The 20,947-nt window shown below is 47.3% G+C and overlaps 8 protein-coding genes across 8 annotated transcripts; 5 read left to right on the forward strand and 3 right to left on the reverse strand.

Annotated features, from left to right (window-relative positions):
- Positions 1-580: 580 nt before the first annotated feature.
- Positions 581-1,661, forward strand: FIESC28_04146 (uncharacterized protein; the record flags this gene model as incomplete). Its single annotated transcript, XM_031158293.1, has 2 exons — positions 581-885; positions 923-1,661. 2 exons carry the CDS (start codon positions 581-583, stop codon positions 1,659-1,661), a joined length of 1,044 nt encoding a protein of 347 aa, XP_031017742.1.
- Positions 1,662-2,243: 582 nt separating this feature from the next.
- On the forward strand, positions 2,244-3,854 carry FIESC28_04147 (uncharacterized protein; the record flags this gene model as incomplete). The annotated part of the gene is made up of 1 exon (XM_031158294.1): positions 2,244-3,854. One exon carries the CDS (start codon positions 2,244-2,246, stop codon positions 3,852-3,854), a length of 1,611 nt encoding a protein of 536 aa, XP_031017743.1.
- A 446-nt stretch (positions 3,855-4,300) lies between these two features.
- FIESC28_04148 (uncharacterized protein) lies at positions 4,301-4,951 on the forward strand (the record flags this gene model as incomplete). Its single annotated transcript, XM_031158295.1, has 1 exon — positions 4,301-4,951. One exon carries the CDS (start codon positions 4,301-4,303, stop codon positions 4,949-4,951), a length of 651 nt encoding a protein of 216 aa, XP_031017744.1.
- Positions 4,952-5,386: 435 nt separating this feature from the next.
- On the reverse strand, positions 5,387-7,193 carry FIESC28_04149 (uncharacterized protein; the record flags this gene model as incomplete). The annotated part of the gene is made up of 5 exons (XM_031158296.1): positions 5,387-5,646; positions 5,701-5,965; positions 6,031-6,903; positions 6,955-7,038; positions 7,086-7,193. The coding sequence occupies 5 exons, from the start codon at positions 7,191-7,193 to the stop codon at positions 5,387-5,389; spliced, it is 1,590 nt and encodes a 529-aa protein (XP_031017745.1).
- A 383-nt stretch (positions 7,194-7,576) lies between these two features.
- On the forward strand, positions 7,577-11,604 carry FIESC28_04150 (uncharacterized protein; the record flags this gene model as incomplete). Its single annotated transcript, XM_031158297.1, has 4 exons — positions 7,577-8,307; positions 8,366-8,707; positions 8,759-8,837; positions 8,884-11,604. 4 exons carry the CDS (start codon positions 7,577-7,579, stop codon positions 11,602-11,604), a joined length of 3,873 nt encoding a protein of 1,290 aa, XP_031017746.1.
- Positions 11,605-12,036: 432 nt separating this feature from the next.
- Positions 12,037-13,875, reverse strand: FIESC28_04151 (uncharacterized protein; the record flags this gene model as incomplete). Its single annotated transcript, XM_031158298.1, has 4 exons — positions 12,037-12,669; positions 12,716-13,316; positions 13,364-13,480; positions 13,526-13,875. 4 exons carry the CDS (start codon positions 13,873-13,875, stop codon positions 12,037-12,039), a joined length of 1,701 nt encoding a protein of 566 aa, XP_031017747.1.
- Positions 13,876-16,507: 2,632 nt separating this feature from the next.
- Positions 16,508-17,747, reverse strand: FIESC28_04152 (uncharacterized protein; the record flags this gene model as incomplete). The annotated part of the gene is made up of 5 exons (XM_031158299.1): positions 16,508-16,848; positions 16,895-16,959; positions 17,006-17,123; positions 17,167-17,524; positions 17,592-17,747. The coding sequence occupies 5 exons, from the start codon at positions 17,745-17,747 to the stop codon at positions 16,508-16,510; spliced, it is 1,038 nt and encodes a 345-aa protein (XP_031017748.1).
- Positions 17,748-19,286: 1,539 nt separating this feature from the next.
- Positions 19,287-20,675, forward strand: FIESC28_04153 (uncharacterized protein; the record flags this gene model as incomplete). The annotated part of the gene is made up of 4 exons (XM_031158300.1): positions 19,287-19,644; positions 19,694-19,823; positions 19,871-20,313; positions 20,362-20,675. 4 exons carry the CDS (start codon positions 19,287-19,289, stop codon positions 20,673-20,675), a joined length of 1,245 nt encoding a protein of 414 aa, XP_031017749.1.
- Between the last annotated feature and the right edge of the window lie 272 nt (positions 20,676-20,947).

Raw genomic sequence — 20,947 nt, forward strand, 5'->3', positions numbered from 1 at the left:
TTTCCTCGAGCTGGAGGCGAAATTGCGAACTGCGTGCGGTGGTTTAGGGCATACTTTCCTTGCAGTACCCAGTTGCGTCACAGCAGAATGAGTATGGATTTGATGTATAGGTACAATCCTTCTCCCAAGCCGAATTGCAGCGGATATACTCTGGGTACGTATTATTGTCACGAGACACTGGAAGACTACTACGGTCACAGTGGCCGTGCTGAAGTCGATCTGGATGCGCCTTTCCCTTGTTCGGTGCCAACGACTGTTGATGTAAGCGACTGCACGGCACAACAGACTGATATAAGCACAGATGGTCGTTCCGGGGAGTAGGACCTATTAGCTAGTTGTAACGAATATATACATATTACCACGAATAACAAAGACTTGAAAAATAGGGAATACAGTCAGCGATTGGCTTCTGGTGAATTCCACAGCAAGCCAGATCTTATAGTAAAGCAGTCCGGATAAACCCTCGGGGCGCTATGGTGCCAAGACAAAATGAGATGACACTAACGATAACTTCGAAAGGCCTACATTATCCACCGCCTTTACTTGTGCAAACCCCCCAAGACCTTAAATATTCTTCGCTATGGCTCGCAGTTACCACAACAAAGCACCGCTGGGAACTCACTATCGGACGGCAACAGGTCCTCGAACCGTCCCATTAACCGACCCAAACGGAGTGAACCTGCCAAGGCCGATCGATATCGGAGATGCCAACGTTTTTTCAAGAGATGACAATTTGGTCATTTTTGTTCCTAGCTCCCGAAACTGGGAAGACGAGGAAGCTGACGACCCTGATGCGCCATGGCGGCAGGATGCCGAGGGTTATGCTTGCTTGAAAACCTCATTTGCTTATGATGTAATTGGTCAAGAGCATCCAGCGATAGTCCCGTAGGTGTTTTCAAATCAATCGGTCTACATGAAACAGGGTGCTTGGTCAAGACGCTTGGACAGGTCTTCCTATTCTTCGAAAGCCGACATATGGCTCACTTTGGAATTTCCTTGAAGAATACGAGGAAAAGGTTTACAGTGCTCAAGCTGGAGCCACATGGCCCAACACTCGCATCAAGCCAGAGTTCCTACCCCTAGCCTACCAGTGGAGTCTGCAGATGCTGTCAGCCCTTGTGCTGATGCATTCTCACAATATAGCTTATGGAGAAATCATCGAGTCGAGCTGCTGGTTATCCGCAGAGTCCCTGGACATGTCACTAGCAGGATTCTATGGCTCAGAATTCCATGATCCATCAACCGGCTGGAACTGCCCTGGGTGGTTCTTCACCAGCAACGAGTTTTCACCAAAGTCACTCCCGCCATCTAGGAGTGTACGTAAGCCAACACTTAAAACCGACATGTTTATGTTTGGTAGACTGGTGTACTGTATCATGACATCTTATATGCCAGGCGAGGGAATGGGCCGAGAAGGAGGAGAAACCGCACGATTGTTGAGAGATGAGGACTGGATGCCTGATCTCGAGGATGAGTTTCTGGGGAGCATTCTTCATAAATGCTGGCGGTTCGACTATGACAACATTGAAGAGTTGCAAAGCGAAGTTGGAGCTCTTATTGAATCTCACGGATGGTTAATTGTGGAGGATAAATTGGAGGGGTTGGATATAGAGCGTATCAAGACGCTGCTTGGAGGTGGTCTTACTGAAAGTGAGCACTGACCAGACTTTATTTATGCTATACTTCCTCCTTGCCTACCTGCGAATTGATCATAAAAGGATTGTTCAAAAAGCAAAAAGTGAGGTTCTGCCCGGGCTCGAACCGGGGACCTTCTCGGTGTTAACGAGATGTCATGACCAACTAGACCACAGTACCAAGCTGTTTTGTTGAAGACTCCAAGATGCAAATGGACATCAAACAACAAGCAAGTGGAGACTCCCATAGCAAAGTAGAAGGTTGAAGCGACCTACACCCGATTTATCCCCGACGCGGAAACTCCCCATGCAAACCGCCAATTGCAGTGTCGGCAACTTTCATGGCGTTCTCCGCCGAGTCCCATGCTAGCTTGTTTCAGCAGGTCGATGCGACTGTGAGATATTAGCGTTACACAGGAATCTGGATTTGGGCAGTTTAAGCACTCGGCTTTACGAGATCACCAGTAATTCAACATGGGAATGTCGTTGACAGGTCCCCGCTTTGAACCCCAATGTTCAATGTTACGTAGTGTCTTTGGATGGTTATTAACTATACTCCCTCCTCTAACTCTACTGTTCCCCATTCCTCGATAAATCACGCTTGAAAACATGTCTTCCACCACTGTTTTGACAAATGGTCGGTTCCTCAATCACGACCACACCTCTCACCAAGGATGCGTGATAACCCAAAACTCCAAGATAACATACATTGGCCCAGAGAACGATGATGAAGTCAAAAAGGCAAAATCCAATGGCGCAGAAGTTGTGAATTTTAACAATAAAGTCGTCCTCCCAGGTTTCATCGACAGCCACGTCCATCTCCTCTTCTTCGGCCTTTCAGAACAGAAACTCGATCTAGGAGGCTGCAGATCATTGGAAGAAATTCGAAAGAGAATATCAGCTTTTGCGAAAAAGAACCCTGATTTACCGCATATCCTTTGTCGAGGATGGCTTCAATCTGCCACTGGTGGGATTGCATTGGCGAGTATGATCGATGATATTGATCCGAGGCCTATGTTCATTGATGCGAATGATCTTCATTCTGCGTGGTGTAATACCGCTGCTTTGAAGAAGTTACCCATCGAAGAAATGAGACAAAAGGTACCGGAATTCGTTACGTGGGATGAAGATGGGAATCCTACTGGCCTTCTAGCTGAAGCTGCTGTGACGGCGTATATTTGGCCGTTCCTAATTCAGTCTCTCTCCATGGATGAGAAACTGCAAGCACTTGAGCAAGCTATAGACGCATACTCGGCCGAAGGATATACTGGAGTCATCGACATGGCAATGGACTCAACAGCATGGGAAGCACTCCAACTACTCCGAGAGAAAAAGGGTATAAATCTTCACATCGCAGCACATTGGTTCGTACCCTATGAAGCAGGTCAAACTCTTCTCGACGCCCAAATCCAGGAAGCTATCGAGATGCACACCAAATTTCATCCCTCCAAATCACCAGACTTCTGCATCGTGGGCGTAAAGCTCATTTGCGATGGTGTAGTAGATGGATGTACAGCTGCATTATCCTATCCCTACGGCGAATCAACGGACCTTGTTCAACCACTTTGGCCACCGGAGGCTATGAACAGAGCTCTTGGTCAGATTACGAAGGCTGGTATGCAGTGTGCTATACATGCTATTGGCGATGTAGCCGTTACGCAGGCTATTGAAGCTATAGCGAGTACCAATAACCCAACCGCTCGTCATCGAATCGAGCATTTAGAAATGGCTACACCGGAGGATGCTTCAAGGCTGGGAGGATTGGGTATAACGGCCTCCATCCAACCCGTTCACAGCGATCCAGCAATTTTAGAAGGCTACGCGAAACTCGTCAAACCAGAACCATGGGAAAATGCATTCCCTTACAAAGAATGTATCGACGGTCACGCAAACGTTGCAATTGGTACAGACGCACCTACAGCACGACATCTACCTTTCCCGAATTTGTATAATGCTACGACGAGAAAGTCTGCGCTGGAGCCTGAGAGGAAGGATATTACGAATGAGAAGAGTAAGTTGAGCTTGTTGCAGGCTATTACTGGTGCTACGTATGGAGCTGCGTATTCGAGATTTGCGGAACGTTGGACGGGGAGGTTGGAGGTTGGTCTGAGGGCGGATTTCATGGTTTTGAAGGATGTGCTTAGTGTTGACGGGCTACTGGATATTAAGGTGGAGGAGACTTGGTTTGGAGGGAAGAGGGTCTATACGAAGGGTGGTTAAGTCAAGTGATAGTGTCTAGATTCAATCATACACATATAAATAGAATCCAGCTACAGGCTAACGATAGCAAGATATTGTAAAGCAACTGTCCAAAACATTATCAAATACCATATGCTTACTGAACGTGAACCTCTGACCTATGGTAAGTTCAAAGAAGAACAATTAGACTTTCGAAGTGTAACAACCTGCCTATCGTTTTCTTTGCGTGAACCTTGTGTCGATACAACCCCCACCTGCTTAAGCTTTTTAGCCTTGAATAAACCTCTGCGTGCTGGCTTCTTTTCTTTGTCTCCTTCATCTGAAAAATAAAGCATACCACAGCTTGCAAGTCCTTCACCGGGCTCCATCTGACTATCGATACGCACCTGATCATCAAAATGGCTACTACACCAAGGCTCGAGGAATGGATACGCCTTAGCAAGGAATGACTCTCAAACAGATCCATCATGCGCGAGTACATTGACTCTCTGTTCATCCGTCCACGGAGCTTCTCACCGCCAGAAGATCTTGGTCCAGGCGTCAACATCGAGCGCGTTGATATCGACGAATGGCCACTGTACCGCATTTCAACCTCGTCAGCCACGGCCGGTCCTGCCTTGCTGTACTGCCAGGGTGGCGACTTTGTCAACGAAATCGTGCCGCAGCATTACAAAATCGCCGCGCAAATTGCAAGGGATACTGGACTGGCCGTTGAAATTCCGATTTACCCTCTTGTTTTTCGGGGTAAAGCTACCTTTGAGTGGGTTGTTGAAGGATTATGCGATATCACGACTCAAACCAACATCGTTAGCATCGCGGGTGACTCCGTTGGGGGTACCCTTGCCATGTTGACGATGCAGAGTCTCATCCGCAAACAGCCACATGTCGCATCACGTGTCAAATCGCTTATTCTGATATCACCCTTGCTGGACTGTACCCTCAATCACCCCCAGACCAGAAAGTTGGAGGCTATCGACCCATGGCTCGGCGTTGATGGTTTGCGCCTGGCTTCGGAGGAATTCAGTGGGGGCTTGGAGCTTTCTGATCCCAATAAGACAGTGCCACCATGGTTGCAGGAACAGAAGGTTCAAGACCAAGCTACTGGGACTGGCTGCTAGATCAAGGTTTTCTAGTGAGCGAGTCCAGCAACGTTTACAGATGCAACAACACATTGAGAAATGATCAACGTTGCTCTCAAACACTGGGGCATAGTCTATTTATGGTTTGTTGTTGACCCATCTGGAGTGAAGATGCCCGCGGTATTGTGGTATAGGGATCATGGTCGGCACCCCTAGATTAGGAACACTAGCTTCTTGCTAATATCTAATTATTCTTACCTCGGCACAACCTTGACATCAACAGCTGTGAAGCTCACATCCGTCACATCCCGAGCTCCACGTTTAGCATACCAGCCTGTTTCACCAATTATGGAGATTTTGAGAAGACGTATGTAACATCCTCCAATGGCGCAGATACTTCATAATTCTACAAGACCAACCCTCAATATCTTATTTGACTGCATAGAGTATCCACTTCTATGCTATTCATAAATCCTAGATGTTCTCCGCAGCGTTTTGCAACACGGTCACTATCTTTGACCTGAATGCCTGCTGTAGTTTGAGGTCCTCCTTTGTATCATCGACTATGTCAAACCTCCCTTCCAAACATCTGAGTACGATGTCTTTGTACTTATCCCCCATCTTAGAGCCCAGTCGTTTCTCCGCTTGACATACCAATCTATCTTTTATCGCCTGTGGGTCACGAACCTTCGCAAAGCCGTGTTTCTCCAGACTGGTCGCTGGTTGCCAAAGACCTGTTCCTGTTATTATTCATGGGCGTGGAGAGAGATGATGGATGGACAACAAACCAATTTCGAGCAGAACTACACCGAGAGCATAGATGTCATGGATCTTGCTGAACACCTGAGTTGGCTTCAGCTGTCGATTGGGGTGTCTGTAGATGTTTCGTCCCAAGCATGTATCCTCAACCCCATGAGAGAAGTAGGCTTCTGGTCGGCTGAACTCGAAGCCGAATATCCAAGGCTCGGTAAGGTCTAGACAATCCTCTTCGCTCGAAGTACTGTTTTCTTTGCGAAAGAAGATTATGTTTTCACTTCGAAAGCTTTCGTGAACCTATTGACTGTCAATAATCGTGGGGCTTGTTCACCAAGGTTGCTAGCAATTCATATAGCACCTACCCATTTGACTAGTTGAAGCTGCGAAATGCATTTCGCCAGCTTTGATGCAAGGTGGAACCTTTGGCTCAACGAAGGGGTTGGGATCTTATCAGACTGTAGTGCGTCCAGCAGCCGCATAGGCAGAGGCTCCACTGTCTGTGGTATGTTAAAAAGATAGACAACCCTGTTCTGTTGCATCTGCTTGACCCAGCCCTGACATTTCGGGGTGCGAAAGAGAGCCTCTTTCGGTTGGTGAAGGAGGTTTGCAAGTCTATCAACCAAATCCCGCGTGCGATTATCAATGTCAACTGGCACTGGCGACTCCGCAGCGTACGACCTGTACTCAGCCATGATATTCTGGCCCTTCCAGGTCAGTACACCAAAGCACTCCGCAAGCGGTTCGACGTTGAGGAGCTCTTGACGCAATTCTAGTTCGTCTATCTCCAGAGTTTGCGGAATCGGACTTTTCTGGCCAGTAGCTAGCTGAAGTCTGGCATCAGCATCAAAACCCAGTTTTTGAGAGTTGATATTGGTCTCGAGCCTCTTGAGATGTCTCAGGTCAACGCCTATAGAGGTACCAAGGCACCATAGCTTGAGATTCTCATGTATTCGGTCATTTGAGTCAGCAAAGTCTCGAATAATAGCCTCCACTCGTTTCTTATCCATCAGAGACCATCGAAATCGCTGAAACGATCCTGGTCTCCGAGTAGGTGTATCTCCCAGGACTAACGAGTCATGACTAGGAGTTGGTGAGACTCCTAGATATGCATTCAAAGGACGATTAAGGATGCGATAGGCTCGGTCCAAGACATCTGAAGCTTGCTCAAGCTGTACTCGGATCTCCTCCTGAATGTCCACGTCGAACTGTTCGAAAAGACATTGACCGTCATAGATCTATCTCCCCAAATTAATATCTGAATGTCGGAGCATAGAGATGATACGCACGTTTGATGACTCGAAAAGGAGCATCTGAAGTGCTCTGGTCTGGTTGCTCTCGTCTTTAATTTTGTGCTCCATGCTCCTAGAGTCCTGGGCCAGGTCAGTAACATAATTCTAGGTCAAGCTAGATGTCTTACATTGTCAAAGTCTCTGAAATTGGCGATAAGATCGGCTGTCCGGTCACCCAATTTCCATAGTTGATCGAAGACCGCAATTGTCAACCCCGCAACGCTTAGAGGATCCATCATTCAATGTCTTCCGTCCGACCAATATCGGGATGGATTGTGAGAATTCGTTCAAAACCCCTAAGGTGGGTGGTGCTTGTTTCTGACTGACTGTGCATTTGTCCGTAAGGCAGATTCGTTACCCCGCTTAGGCGTACAATGGTTGGTGATGACCTTGATTTGATAGGCGGTGCGTATGACATGGGGGTTGAAAACGCCACATATTGATATTTTTGGCTCAATACGTGATTACGGGTGCTCGTCCGCTTGGAATATCGTTCCTGCGAATCCCGAGACATGAAGTCCCCTCTTCTGCTGCCTCGACTGAGGATGGGGCGAAAAGCAACATACCCAGGTTTAACCGCGTCTTCTCTTCCCCGCTATGAACGCGGTATCATAAGACCATGGAACACACAGCTCCATCGATCACATCGGATCTCAGTTGGAACACTCGAATCTCAAGAACGTCAGTGTCCAGCCTCAGCTGTGCCCGATTCTCCGCCGAAGAAAGTCTTTCCTCCCATGGTCTTCAAGATGTAATAAGGACTCTGCAGACCCTGAGTCTCCCACATTACCGTCTAGGAGAGCTGGTCAGAGAAGAGAGACTTGGACAGGGGGAGACCTATGTTGTCGAGAGATGTGTTGATAAAAAGGGGGATGCTCTCGCCGTAAAGCACCTCAAGGTCAGTACTGAAGCCGACGACGCAGCCTTGCGTCAACGATTACGTTCTGTTATCTTGGAGATCAAAATCATGAGACATGGCCCTCTACGAGCACACCCCAACATACTTGACGTTCGGGGATATGGCTGGAATACACCGCGAGGTCTCATCGTGCCGTATATACTCGTCGACTACGCCCCACTTGGCACCATGAGGGAGTATATCAGCAGAGTCAAGCCACCGCTTAGCCACATCGAAATCCTCGCGGGGGATGTAGCGTCTGGCCTTTCGATCTTGCACACATGCGGAATTATTCACGGCGACATGAAATTGGATAATGTGTTGGTATTCCCAGACTGGGATCGCCCAGCGAAGGCAATAGCGAAAATCGCTGATTTTGGACACGCTGTGATTCTGAGCGACAAGAGCTGTGAAGGAAACCGTTCATCAGTTAGATACAAAGGGACTTCGATGTGAGATCTCTATTCCTGTGTCAAGACTACCACTTGCCATGCTAACTTTTGCCATCAGGTACAATGCACCAGAAGTCCATACACAGGACGATTACCCAATCGATCAGCAAGACCTTTTCAAATGCGATATGTGGGCTTTTGGGCTTCTGATCTGGGAGGCGTGTATTGAAGGGGATGAGTATCTGTGTTATCTCACAAAGCACGACCTTATTATGAATGAGGCAAACAGCCGAAGCGCTATCAATTGGCAATATCTTCTCAACTACGCTAAATCTGCAGTGCAAGGGCCTTCTATCGGTCCAGCCATGTTTCTGAGGGCGACTCTTCATATGACGTTACAGGATATGGCTATGAAACGTGTGACGGATGCGCGAACTATTCCTATAGGCACTCAATGGAAGTATGAAACCCATCTTTCTCGCCTTACACACTCATATATCTGACATTACAGTTCGAAACCTCTATTAGATCTTCAATCAGACATGGCATTACACTTGGAATCACCAACACCAACATACGAGGCATGTGAAGTTCTCAGTCTTTTGAAAAGGAGGAATTCTCTGACAAGATCCGCAGATGTTTCGTTTAGATAGCGGTCGTGAAATTACTTGGCAACACCAGCAGCAAATCTTTCACGAACTCACGCAAACCCATTCTAAGCGACTAATTAAAGAGATGGCTCCTGTGCTATGGCAAATTGCATTGTGTCACCATTTTGGCTTCGGAACTCCGCCAAACCAGGAAGAGGCCTTCCGCTACGGCCAAATGGCTGCATCGCAGGGCCATGAGATTGCGAAGGTCTTTGGATGTCTTCTTGATTTCAAGAGCGACTCACCGCAGGAACTCCAGAAACCATACGTATCGCAGATTTTGACACTGCTTTCTTCCGAGCCTGATCATTCAGCAGACATGCCCGACCTTGTCAAAGCATGCTTCCAAGGAGATTATATAGGCTTGTGTCATATTCTAGCACGGGGCGCATCTGTCTTCTCCTCAACAACTGATGGTTGCACATTGTATCACTGGTTATTTGTGTTCCAAGAAAGGCAGCTCCTCCAGGATATCTTCGAAAGACTGTCATCGAAATTGGATAACAACTCAAAATACTTAACCTTCGACAATAACATATCTCTGGAAGATGTTCATAAGGGCTCAATGGAGGAAGCAACACATCTTTGCGAAGCTGTCAACTATCCATGTACCACAATACGTTATGTACACAGTCAGTGGCCTACGCAGCTTTTAGGGACTCCTCTTGCCATCGCCATTTCATTGAACTCCCTTGGAACTGTCGAGGTACTTCTCAACCTTGGTGCGGATCCTTTCGTACCAGTATACGATAGCACGCAGTTCTCGGATGCTGATCCTCGATCACATTGGACCGCTTTTCATATCGCAGCAAAATACCACTGCAATGACATCTTACTTCATCTAGCGGGGAGCACGAACCAGGAAAAGCAACGATGCCTTGCACCTCTGGCCTGTGCCCTAAGCTTCTCGTCCAATCTAGAGCGTCTTGCAATGCACAGGTCACATCATAGGAAACAATTACGTTTGACGATAGCTACTATACAGAAGATACAAACTCTTGACGTGGCAACAGATACCGGCATGACAGCTCTTATGCAAGCCATCGACTTTCAAGACATCGCTGTCGTATCTGAATTACTCGAAGCTGATCCACACCTTGCCCATTCTCCGTTTCATCAGCCAGTCAACGACAATGTTTTCAACCTACCAATCCATTTCGCCACTCAAATCGGTGCTCGACGTGACGACGATAAAGCACTGTTGATTCCGCAGCTTCTTGTAAACTATGCCGACTTTTTCAAGAGCGAGGCACCAGTGCCCCGGGATAGCATGGGAAGGACGCCCCTTCACTTTGCAGTGACTGGCTCCTCAAACAAAGTCAGTGACTGGATTCTTAACCAGCGAAAAGGCCTCCTCTATGTCGAGGACAACTTCGGAAAAGTTCCGTTACACTATTGCGCGTCAGTCTCCAATTGTGAATTGTTGCTTTCACAAGGAGCTACCATCAACCACACCGACAAATATGGCATCACTGCCCTACACCTGGCATGTTACAATGGGTCTACAGAACTGGTTCGGTGTTTGCTTCGTGGTAGCCCTGACCTATCCCTACATAACAACCAATATGGTACCCCACTACATTGTGGCGTTCTCAATGGATCAGTCGATACCGTGATATGTCTTCTGGAAGCTGGAGCCATGGTCAATGGTGTTGACCCGAATGGTAACACCGCCACGCATGTTGCAGCAAGGCTAGAGCGTCATAGCATTCTTCGAATATTTATGCAATACGGGGCTGATGTTCATGTACCCAACCGAAACAAAAGAACTGCTAAGATCATTGCTGCTAATGCTGGGAACATTAGTATCTTGCGTATCCTAGAGCGCGGTTGGGAAACCAAGGTTGACCAGGAAATCCTGAGGCTTGACAGAAACCTCTATCATCTACCACAGGCCATGGGGTCTGACGGGAAGCACATCCCAGACTTTGCTTGGGAGGCCAGTGGCGTCCCAACAGACAATGGGTCTTCCAACAAGGTCAAATACAATACAGACAAGACGGCGGATGAGATCAAACGTGCAGATCAGTCAGAAACACGTTTTGATCAGAAGCAGGCACTTAACACCCTTGAGGAATTCTGGAGTCATTGGCTCCCGTCACTGCTTCCATATGATGATTCGATGTCTCGGATAAAGAGATTAGCCTCAATGACTCACACCGGAAAGCTTTGGCAACCCGGTTATGCCTCCCGCTTGATCGAGTTCTGGGCACGAACTGTCCTTGTTATAGCCGAGATCTTACAAAATCACACATCAACTGAAGTAATAACAGCCGTTGGTCAACTAGCCAACAGCGGCGAAATGGACAAGTCAATCGGTTGCATGGACATCTCCGGATCCAGGAAGGCGGCAGTCTGGATAGCGACTGAATTTTTGGCTGTTTCAATCGAAGCGACTAAGCCCCGTGAGGTGTATCCAGGAAGGAAGAGGATCGATTTCAAAGACATGATTTACTGCGAGCTCCGGATGAACTACAAAAGGTCTTGCGATGAGAATAAGCTATTAAGCTTCTTTCCCGAACTCAATTTCTTTCATGAAGCTAATACCGAAGAGGAGTCACAGCATACACGTTCCGACTCTACATCCTTCAAGCCAGAGGCCATGCATGACTCGGACTATTTAGGGGCGTTTCTTATGGCGGGAGGCTGGAACGATTATGAAGGCGTGGAGCCGAAGTCCTCCCCTGGTTCAAGAGCCAGTGAATGAGGCTTTGGTAGCCCCGTGTAGGCAGAATAATTATGATGACTTATCCAAAGCGTCACTCTGTTCAAAATCCGTATTTGATGGAGACTTCAAATCAGGAGACTAGCATAAGCTGGCTGCTGGACAGCATCAGACATGAATAGCCCTCAAACTCACGTCATCGTTTCATTAAGGTAGCAAAAGGTCAGAATAACGATAGATTGATTACCTATGGTTTTTTATTTAACTGCGATTTTCAATTGACTTTGGCAATTCAGAACCAGCAGTCAGAACGGCTGCATGCGCCACACGTCACTTCTGAATAGCTTCATTTCCGAAAGACCACCATTAGTGACGGGGCAGAATCCAGCAAACAACATTTTCTCATAAGAGTGACAGTATGCAAGTTCTCTCATTTGTTGAGCTGCTTCAGAAAGAATCTAATCTCTCAGATATTTAAAGAAACCCCTGCCCAAAAGGCCGTCCAAAGTGGTTCAAGCCCACATTGGTAACCGTCGCATTAACATCCCCCTGATAATCACCCTTCTGCGTCGTAAAATCCTCAATGACGCCCAAATCCTTAATCCTTCCCAACAACTTCTCCACAACCCTGTACCCAGCACCAGCACTATACCCAGGCAACTCATGGCCCGCAAGCTGAACCTCATAGTACGTCAACCCACGCTCATAACCCCACTGTCCCACAATACCCGCCTCACTGAGTCTTCCGCCGTTGAACTCAGGATGGAAGGGCACGTAGAACTGTTTGTCCTGGGGGTAGGATTGGTAGCCTTGTTTGCCGTTCCATGTTACGTTCTGGAGGGCGAAGAGTGTGCCGTTGGGGGGAAGGATGAAGTCTAGACGGCCTACGCCGATGATGGTGTTGTTGGTGTGCTCAATTACACGCTTGAGAACGTCGTTTTGAGCGGGTGCGAGGGAGGTGTCGCTGCGGGTGGAGTTGGGATTGCCGAAGCCGAAGACGTTGTTGCGGGTGCATTGGTACCATGATGTGTTCACGGGGGCGTGAAGAGCTTTCTTGACGTCTGTGCGGTTGAAGTAGACTTCAGCGTCAGGAGGAGAGTAGTCGCCCTAAAAGGTCAGTATGGCATGAGAGCTAATGGTGGATAAAACTTACAGAGTTGACAATGCCCAGCTGACTATATGTCTTGGGACAAGTATCAGTGATGTGGTAGATGTTGAAACAAGGGTTCTGGTCCAGAGCGGCCGAGTATGCCCAGTCAAACATATCACAAGTATAGTTCTTGGTATCCAGATAAGGATCGGGCAGAACCTCGAATTTACCCTCAGGAGGAGGGAAAGTACCGTATTTCTCAAGATACTTGTCAAAACCACAATGCTCATGAGTCCAGCGCAGGGCATTCATTGCCGTCTCATTAAGATAGAACAACTTGTCCCAGTACTCGACAAACGGCAGAATAACAGCCTGTTGTTGCAGAGTAGCGTCACCGATGATAGGATCATTGATAGCTACACCGCCAAGCTTGTAGTAATCGTCATCATCAGCAGTGATGAACGCATCGGCGATGTAAGGTACGTAGAAACCTGCGTAGGATTCTCCGGTGATGTATGTGGTGAAACCTTTCATGTCAAAGGTGTCGATGAAGTTTTTCCAGAAGCCGGCGAATTGGAGACCGAGTTCTACTTCGTTTGTGATGTTCGGTTTGCCTTGGGAGTAGCCTACTCCGACGGGCTGTTCGATCCAGATGACGTTGGTTCTGAGATGTTAGTGAGGGCAATGGTGGTGGTAGTTTTGGGGACTTACAGGTTTGTCCAGCTGTAGGAGTTTGGTACGGGGGAAAGAGTACCCTGCTGCCACAAGAAAGGACCATTCTCGGTCAAAAGACCACTAAGAGAACTACATCCAGGACCACCATTCAACCTAAAGAGTCAGCCAGATCCTCTTCCACTTGACAATCTCACTTACCAAATGAGCACCTCCTCAGAGGCATTGACATTAGTACTAGGAAAGAACCAAAAGAACAATTCCCTCTCCTCATCAGGATCCTGCGAGATGGGCAAAAGTCCAGCATAAGACTCTCCGACGTCAAAGTCGACCTCAGGAATAGCACTCCCGTTAACAGCAAACTTTTCAGAATTCTTGTTCAAGAATTTAGACTTTGCTCGCTTGTTAAGGTGGGGTTGAGGAACGGGAGCGCGTTTCTGATCATAGTGTCGAGGGTGAGGACGGTTGAAGGCTTTGATGGCGCCTTGGTTGAAGCCTGCCTCGACAAAGGTGCCGAGGGCTAGGACGCTGGTGATTAAACTGAACCGCATTTTGGAGGATTACGGGTAGAGTGGTCATGAGAATACAAGTCAAGTGGCTGGTAGGTCTATTATATATAGAGTTGTAGAGTAAGTGCATGGAAATTGTGTCATTGGACTGATGTCACAGCACGGAAACACGGCACTTTGCATGCTCGCGTAAATGTCCAAACATTAATCGGTATAGAGAAAAACGGTTCGAACGGCATCTTGCAAGATCCTTGCACCATGACTATCTTACCCTGAGCTGCCCCAAGCGGAACAGCGTTCAAAAGTTCCGTCCCGGTAAGACGGATGATCTTTGAATTGGAGATGTTCAGACCTTCCTATCCTGGTGAGCTTTCTCCAACTCTTGTTTTTAGCCCACTGTAAGATACAAGGATTGGCTCTTATCGGCACTGGATCTTTTGTGATTACTTGGAACAGGTTTAGCGGCGAGTTGTAGATCGGCAGTTTTTGACCCCTCATCGCGGACCTTTTGACATGTACCCTTGTTCTCTTCAAGTCGTCATCGTTTTTTTATTTACTGCGCTACAAAAGGACGAACCGAGGCTGTGTATCTTATCTCGTTACAGTATCTTCTCTGCGCTGGACCCATTTTGTGGCACCAATTGAACAAGTCTAGACTGATAACCCTTGTGGCACATTCCAGTTGGAGGCTATAGCCGATGTCGTTATTACCGGCGAGCCGCATACCAGCGTCACAGAAACGTAGGACAACCACAGTACCAACTCAAGTCCAAGTTCAACAGGAATAAGATAAAATGTGTCACGATGCCTCCCCGCATGAGACCACGCGTTCGGGGTCACCCGTCAAATAAACTTCTTTAGCAATTTAGTATCTTTGAAGAAGCCACACCTTGGATCTCAGGGCGTTTTTAGCGCCCGCCGTCTTCATCTACACGCGACGCAGCCTGTAATTTACCCAACCCAGATGTGGCGGTCTCGGAGGACTCGGTTAGCCATGTCGTCATACCACGAGTAACGTTCCGTTGTGTTTGAGTTAAGGTTATTGAGCCAACGGTACTTTCCCAGCCTTTGGAGTTTCTGGAATTGAGATTTGGGATTTTTTGGCGCCCGTGAGAGTTTCCTTCTTGGTGAACGCGACAGTTGAGGCTTTTGCTTGAAGCGTTGGGAAGATCAATCGTGACGAGACACTAGTATAAGAAACATCGCGCCATTTTATGTCAGTAATCTATTAGAGTTAATCAACACGTTGAGAGTTTATTGGGTGTTTCAGTGATCGGATGAACTTGTTGGCCAATGCAACTGCCGTTCATGCGTCTTTAATGAGTGATGTTTCAGGACCCTTGTCCTTACCCTGGAGTCATAGACTCTGAACTGGAACAACAACAAATATTGACTTGAGTGTCAAACTGGATCAAAAGACTCAATATTAGAGCGGGTAAAACTACGAACTAGATTAAGTTGACTTGGAAATAATATAGCTGCAGTGTGTCACTAGTCTTTCTCGAATCGCCTGTGGTGAACTCATATCACCTCAGAACACCCTTATTAATTGAACAGAGGGCCGTTGAGCAAAAGTGACACATGATAAAGTAGAATACAATTTTAACAAGGTCCAACTTAGACCTGAGCATGCTGGACTCTTTCCTCTTTATTAAAAGATTCAGGTACGATCGCGCATAGCCATGCCAAAAATATCCTCGCCTCCAATCTTACGTCATCATACAACAGTTACCTATGAATAAACTGTGCAGTATTGCATCAGCTTATGATCCTGCGAATTTGTTTGGGTTCCTAAGATGACCGGAAATAAGTATTTGGTAAAACACAAGCTAAAGAAGTGAACTCTGGATTCTTTGCGGTCTTGCCCTTTTACAGAGTATCAGCCAAGATCCCTTCAATTCACTAGTATCCGATCCATGCCAATATAATATGTGGACTATTCGTTTTCTTATACCGGTTGTAGCTTGGGGATTATTTCAAGCTACGCAAACTCTGACATCCGTCTTAGCAGCTGCCTTCGATACGACAATCGATCCACATGAGCAATCTCTCACCGTCTCTCTCTGCTACCTACAAGAGCAAGTACGAACCCACCCGAAAAACAGCGGAGTCTGGCCAAAAAACCCAAACTCCATCTCCCTCTTCGACGTCCTTGGTCTTGACCAGTATAAGAAACCGTTTCGCCTAGTTCGCGAATCGTTATACCTCGATGGAAAGAATGGGAAGGAGGCGAAAGAAACCCTTGAGAACAAAGCCGTGGATTGAAATGAGGCTAAAAAGATACTTGGAAATGAAGATATGTCTGATAAAGAGGTGTCAGAGTTTCTGAGAACTAGAGTTAACCAGACTGCGTTGATGGAAGTGCCAGACCATGGTATTGATAGGTTAATGGATATGGCAATGAGGTATATGGTGCATGCTGTATTGTCTGATGAGGATAGGAGGGCTGTGTACCAGGTCAAGTTCCTCCCTCGACTGAAACGTGGACGTGGAGAGCTGCAGATGTTCTGTCAGGGTGTCATGGAAAAGTCTTATAGCCATGACGAGCTGTAATGTACAGACGCATGAACGGCGGGCATGAGCACAATTGAACCCAAAGGGTTTCTATACAAGGAACTCATATTGTGCCACGGAAACGTCTAGCTCTAGATACAACATAAAACGTCTAATACGATCAAACCTCCCCATAACTAATAGAAATCTCATCGGTCCTCCGAATTCCACCGGCATCATTCATATTCTTCGTATCTCTCAAAATACTCTCATCACTAGCATTCGCACCATACGCAATAACGGTCTGATGCGACGGCCCAGCATTTGCACCAGTTCCAGTGCCATTCTTACTACTGTGATTTCCGTACTTCTTGAGATTGTAGCTACTTCCTCCGGTAGAGCTGTCACCCTTACTACCGTAGCGGAAGCGGACGTAGAGTGGACGGAGGACGGGGATGGAGGAGCACATTATCGTGGCGGTGCTTTCGGTGGCGGACCAGATGAGCATGTCGACTGTGTCGTCTGGGGATGTTAGTAGAGTATTGTATGGGATGGGTGGGAGACGTACAGATGAATTCGTCTGCGTTGAGACTGTCGAGCGCGACGGTTCTGACGATACCGCAAATACCGGCACTAAAGTCGTCAGTCTGACGTAGACTTGTATAAGGGGACGACTTACAAGATACCGAGACTCAAACCACAAGCAACAGTGATCTTCTCCTTGCGCTTCATGTTGAGTTCCCAGATAACAAACCAAGGGAAAATAGCAAAGAAGAAGTCGGCAACAACAAACCAAGCTACTCGATTAGCACAAACCTGCAAGTAGACAGGAATACTTACATCCAACAGTCAACCCAACTTTAGAAAAGTCAATCCAACAATACCCATCAATCCTCTTATCCCAGGTACTTTCCACGGGATCACACTGCACCACAACAACGACACCTGCAAAAAGGGTAATGCCCACTGTGCCTGCCAAAAAGGTCCATATAGCCCATTTCTGTATCTTGTTCCGTATAATTCGGAGAAGAAAGATACCGACAGCGCATTTTCCCACGCCAATAAGAAGAATCCCGCTTACTTGGGCGTATACTTCCATTTCGACGGCTTTGAAGTATGCATCGGGATTGCCGACGTCTGCGAAGAGACGGCCGACGCCGAATTCCGTTCCGGCGGATACGAACGAGGAGTAGATTATCTGGAGTATCTGTGAAGCCTTTGGTCAATATCGGTTTGACGACTGATGATTGGGGTTGAGTATATACCAGGGCTAGAAGGACGAGATAGTCATCTGCTCCAATTGAATGCAGGATTCGAGAGCGAGTGTAAAGTCGAAGGGATACGAAGAACATGCAAACGACTACCTGTGCCCAAAGAACACCATTGAGCATGGGCCCGTGGCCACCGTAGTAACTAGTCATTGTTACACAGGACAAAAGAATGAACAATACAGCCCAGGCCAGGTTGTCTCCAGGCAGACCCCGACCTTATTACTTTTATCAGAGTACCCGGTATCTGTGTCATATCGCAAAGCATTCTCGGGGACTTCCCCTGATCAACAGAAAAGATCATGCTGTTAATGATCGCCACCAACATCGACAAAGAAAAAGAAAGCAACAAAACATTGGCGTGTTTGAGCCGCGTTATAAAAAAGTGACAGGTTCGTTAGGTAGAAATTTCACGGGTTGGAGAACTGAGACTTGCGACTGATGGATTTTATCCTTGTTGGTGGCTTGGTCGTTGGCTGTTGAAGAAAAGGGTACGGGTTGGCTGCCCGAGTCTTTCCATTGCACTATAAGAAAGAGAAAAGCAATAAGAGAACCGGCAATATTTCCCAGGTGTTAAGAACAATCATTTTGAGCACTGTGTATTCTGGTTCATAGATTTTATTCTTGGCTTTTGTTATTGCGTCCATCAGAGAGGAAAGTTATGTGAGCCAACAATCAGAAAGCATTGACCAGTAGGTAAAGATCCGGAGGTCGGGAAATAATCCGGAACTGCAGCCAAGATCCTGCAATGAAGATCGGAATGCAGCGGGTGGTATCATACGACAAATGCCATTTTCGTTTTCGTAATAGCGCTTTGACAACACATCTTGGCGAAGAAAAACGATAACGTCTCTTCTCTCTTATCTTGTCTCTCGTCTCGTTCCTCATTTCCCCGCACCGGGCTGTAAGCGAGGTCTCGCTTATGCTGTTTGCCCAGCAAGCAAAAGCAATTATAAGCCATCACCAACAAAAAACATGCACCTTTGAGGGAAAAGGCTGCACTGTGGAAATAACAGTTGCGTGATATGAGCCGTTGCTTTAATTTAATTTGCTTAGTTTATGTTGATCTGTGATGGCCAATAATTCATATGTATGTTGGGTCTTAGTTTGGTGATCAGACTGTACTGCGCCGCAAAGACCCAGCTTCCGGGGAGATGAGATGCTGAAATGTGGTCAGCGCTAGACTCAGCCATTACGGGACACTCATTAGCGGCTTGACTCTTAAGATCTTCACTCTTAATTAAGCTTACCGTTCTCTGGCATGCTCAAAGAACATCAAGATTGATAGCCTCAGGATTATCATGCGATCGACCGAATTGCAGCAACGGGCGCAGAGATATAGTTTGCTTACCATTCCAAGGATCTGGACCCCGGTGAATTGTCTTGTCCTGCATTGGCTCGACCAACACTTTGATGCGACTGATGACCAACAAATGATAGATCATAGAGACATCAACTCAAGGTGGCGGGGACAAGATTATTCACTCTGCAACTCTCCATTGACCACCAAGCAGGGATGAGGATCTCATCTCTGACCCACTACTGGAAGGGTCTTGATCCTGCGTCGGGGGAGATGTTGCAGCGATATATGCAGGACCTAGGATGCTGCATCTGTGATGAATCGCTGTTGAGGGGAAGATATTTGATGCAATTATACTTATATTAGGGCGCACCTTCACCAAGACTCTCATTATGTCAGATCCTCCCAATCCCGATAACCCTTTCCTCACTACATCCAAGATGGGTTCAATCGGCCCCTCGACCAACTTTCTTATCACAACCCTCGACAGCATCCATCCATCTCAATTCAACGGCGATGAAGTCGAGCGTCTCCAAGTCCGAGCTGCAGCTCGACGCCTTCTAGCTAGACTGGAAACACCAAATGAGCGAGCCTGGGGTTTTGACTTTGAACAACCCGCTGTCAATGCCGCTATCCAGACCTGTATCAACTTGGGTCTCTGGAAGGCCTGGACAGAGAGCGGCGGTGGAAAGAAGACTATTGATGAGTTGGTCAAATTGACAGGACAGGGCGTTGAGTCCAACCTTCTGCGTAACTGACCTTTGTTGGTGGTGACGGGCTTTGTACTGATGCTTTTTAGGCCGTTTGTTCCGTATCATGGCCGCCTTCTACGTCGTGGAAGAAACGGGCGTAGATACCTTCAGACCGACGCCCTTCTCCCACGCCATAGGCGACGAAAACACCGGAATTCGAGGCTCCCTCGAAGCAGGGTCCGTAACACCGCTCTAAACGTCTAATACTCGACTAATAATCCCAGATCCCAAACCTACATATCCGCCGCCCTCAACCTCCCCAAATATCTCGCCAAAAACAATTACAGAGAGCCCACGGCAGCAACCCAAAGCAACTTTGCGGACAACGACCCTGAAGGTCTAAACTACTTCGACCGCCTTCAAAAGACTCCAGAGTATTATGAAGCTTTTACAGGTCACATGGAGACTTGGACTGCGTGGAAGACACCTTGGACCAATATCTATGATGTTAACAAGTTACTCGACGGAGCTGATTTGAGTAAGCCGCTTGTTGTGGATGTTGGTGGGAATACGGGTATTGATATACAGCGAGTTCTTGAGGCTAAGCCGGATTTACCGGGTGGTGCGCTTGTGTTGCAGGATTTGAAGGTTATTCTTGAGAAGGTTGATTTGGACGATAGAATTGTTGTTCAGGTTCATGATTTCTTTACGCCTCAACCTGTGACTGGTAAGTCTTCCTCCATTCTCATCAGTAACGATTAACTGACCATACCAGGTGCTCGCGCATACTTCATGCACGCCGTCTTCCATGACTGGCCCGACGCTGAAGCTACAACAATCCTCTCACACACACGAAATGCCATGACGAAGGGCTACTCCAAGTTATTCATTTATGATATAGTCATTCCGTCTACAGGAGCTAGTATCAGCCAGACGACCATGGATGTCCAGATGATGTCTCTTCTTTCATCTGCTGAAAGGACGAAGAGTCAGTGGGAAAATCTTTTGACAGGTGCGGGGTTCAGGATTGCTAAGTTTTGGCCGGATCCGCAGCAGTATGAGATGTTGATTGAGGCTGAGGTTGCTTAAATATGGCCTCGTGGCATAGTTGGTATTTAGATAAGAATTTGGGGTCTAGACCATAAGACACTCATGATGACCAACGACGTCTCTTTATTGTGCCACCGCCCTACATCGCTGATTACTCCATTCATCCGCCGTCGCATGACTCGGTGTAATAATCCCCCGAAATGCCACATGACTCTATTCTGCTGCCTACATTTATGTTAACACATCAATCGATTTCTCTTCATAACGGCCACTCTCCGCCAACTGCAATTCGTACCCTAACAACTCTCGTA

This window comes from Fusarium coffeatum, assembly GCF_003316985.1.
Source record: "Fusarium coffeatum strain FIESC_28 chromosome Unknown BRIP53273_contig_84, whole genome shotgun sequence".
Classification (NCBI taxonomy): domain Eukaryota; kingdom Fungi; phylum Ascomycota; class Sordariomycetes; order Hypocreales; family Nectriaceae; genus Fusarium; species Fusarium coffeatum.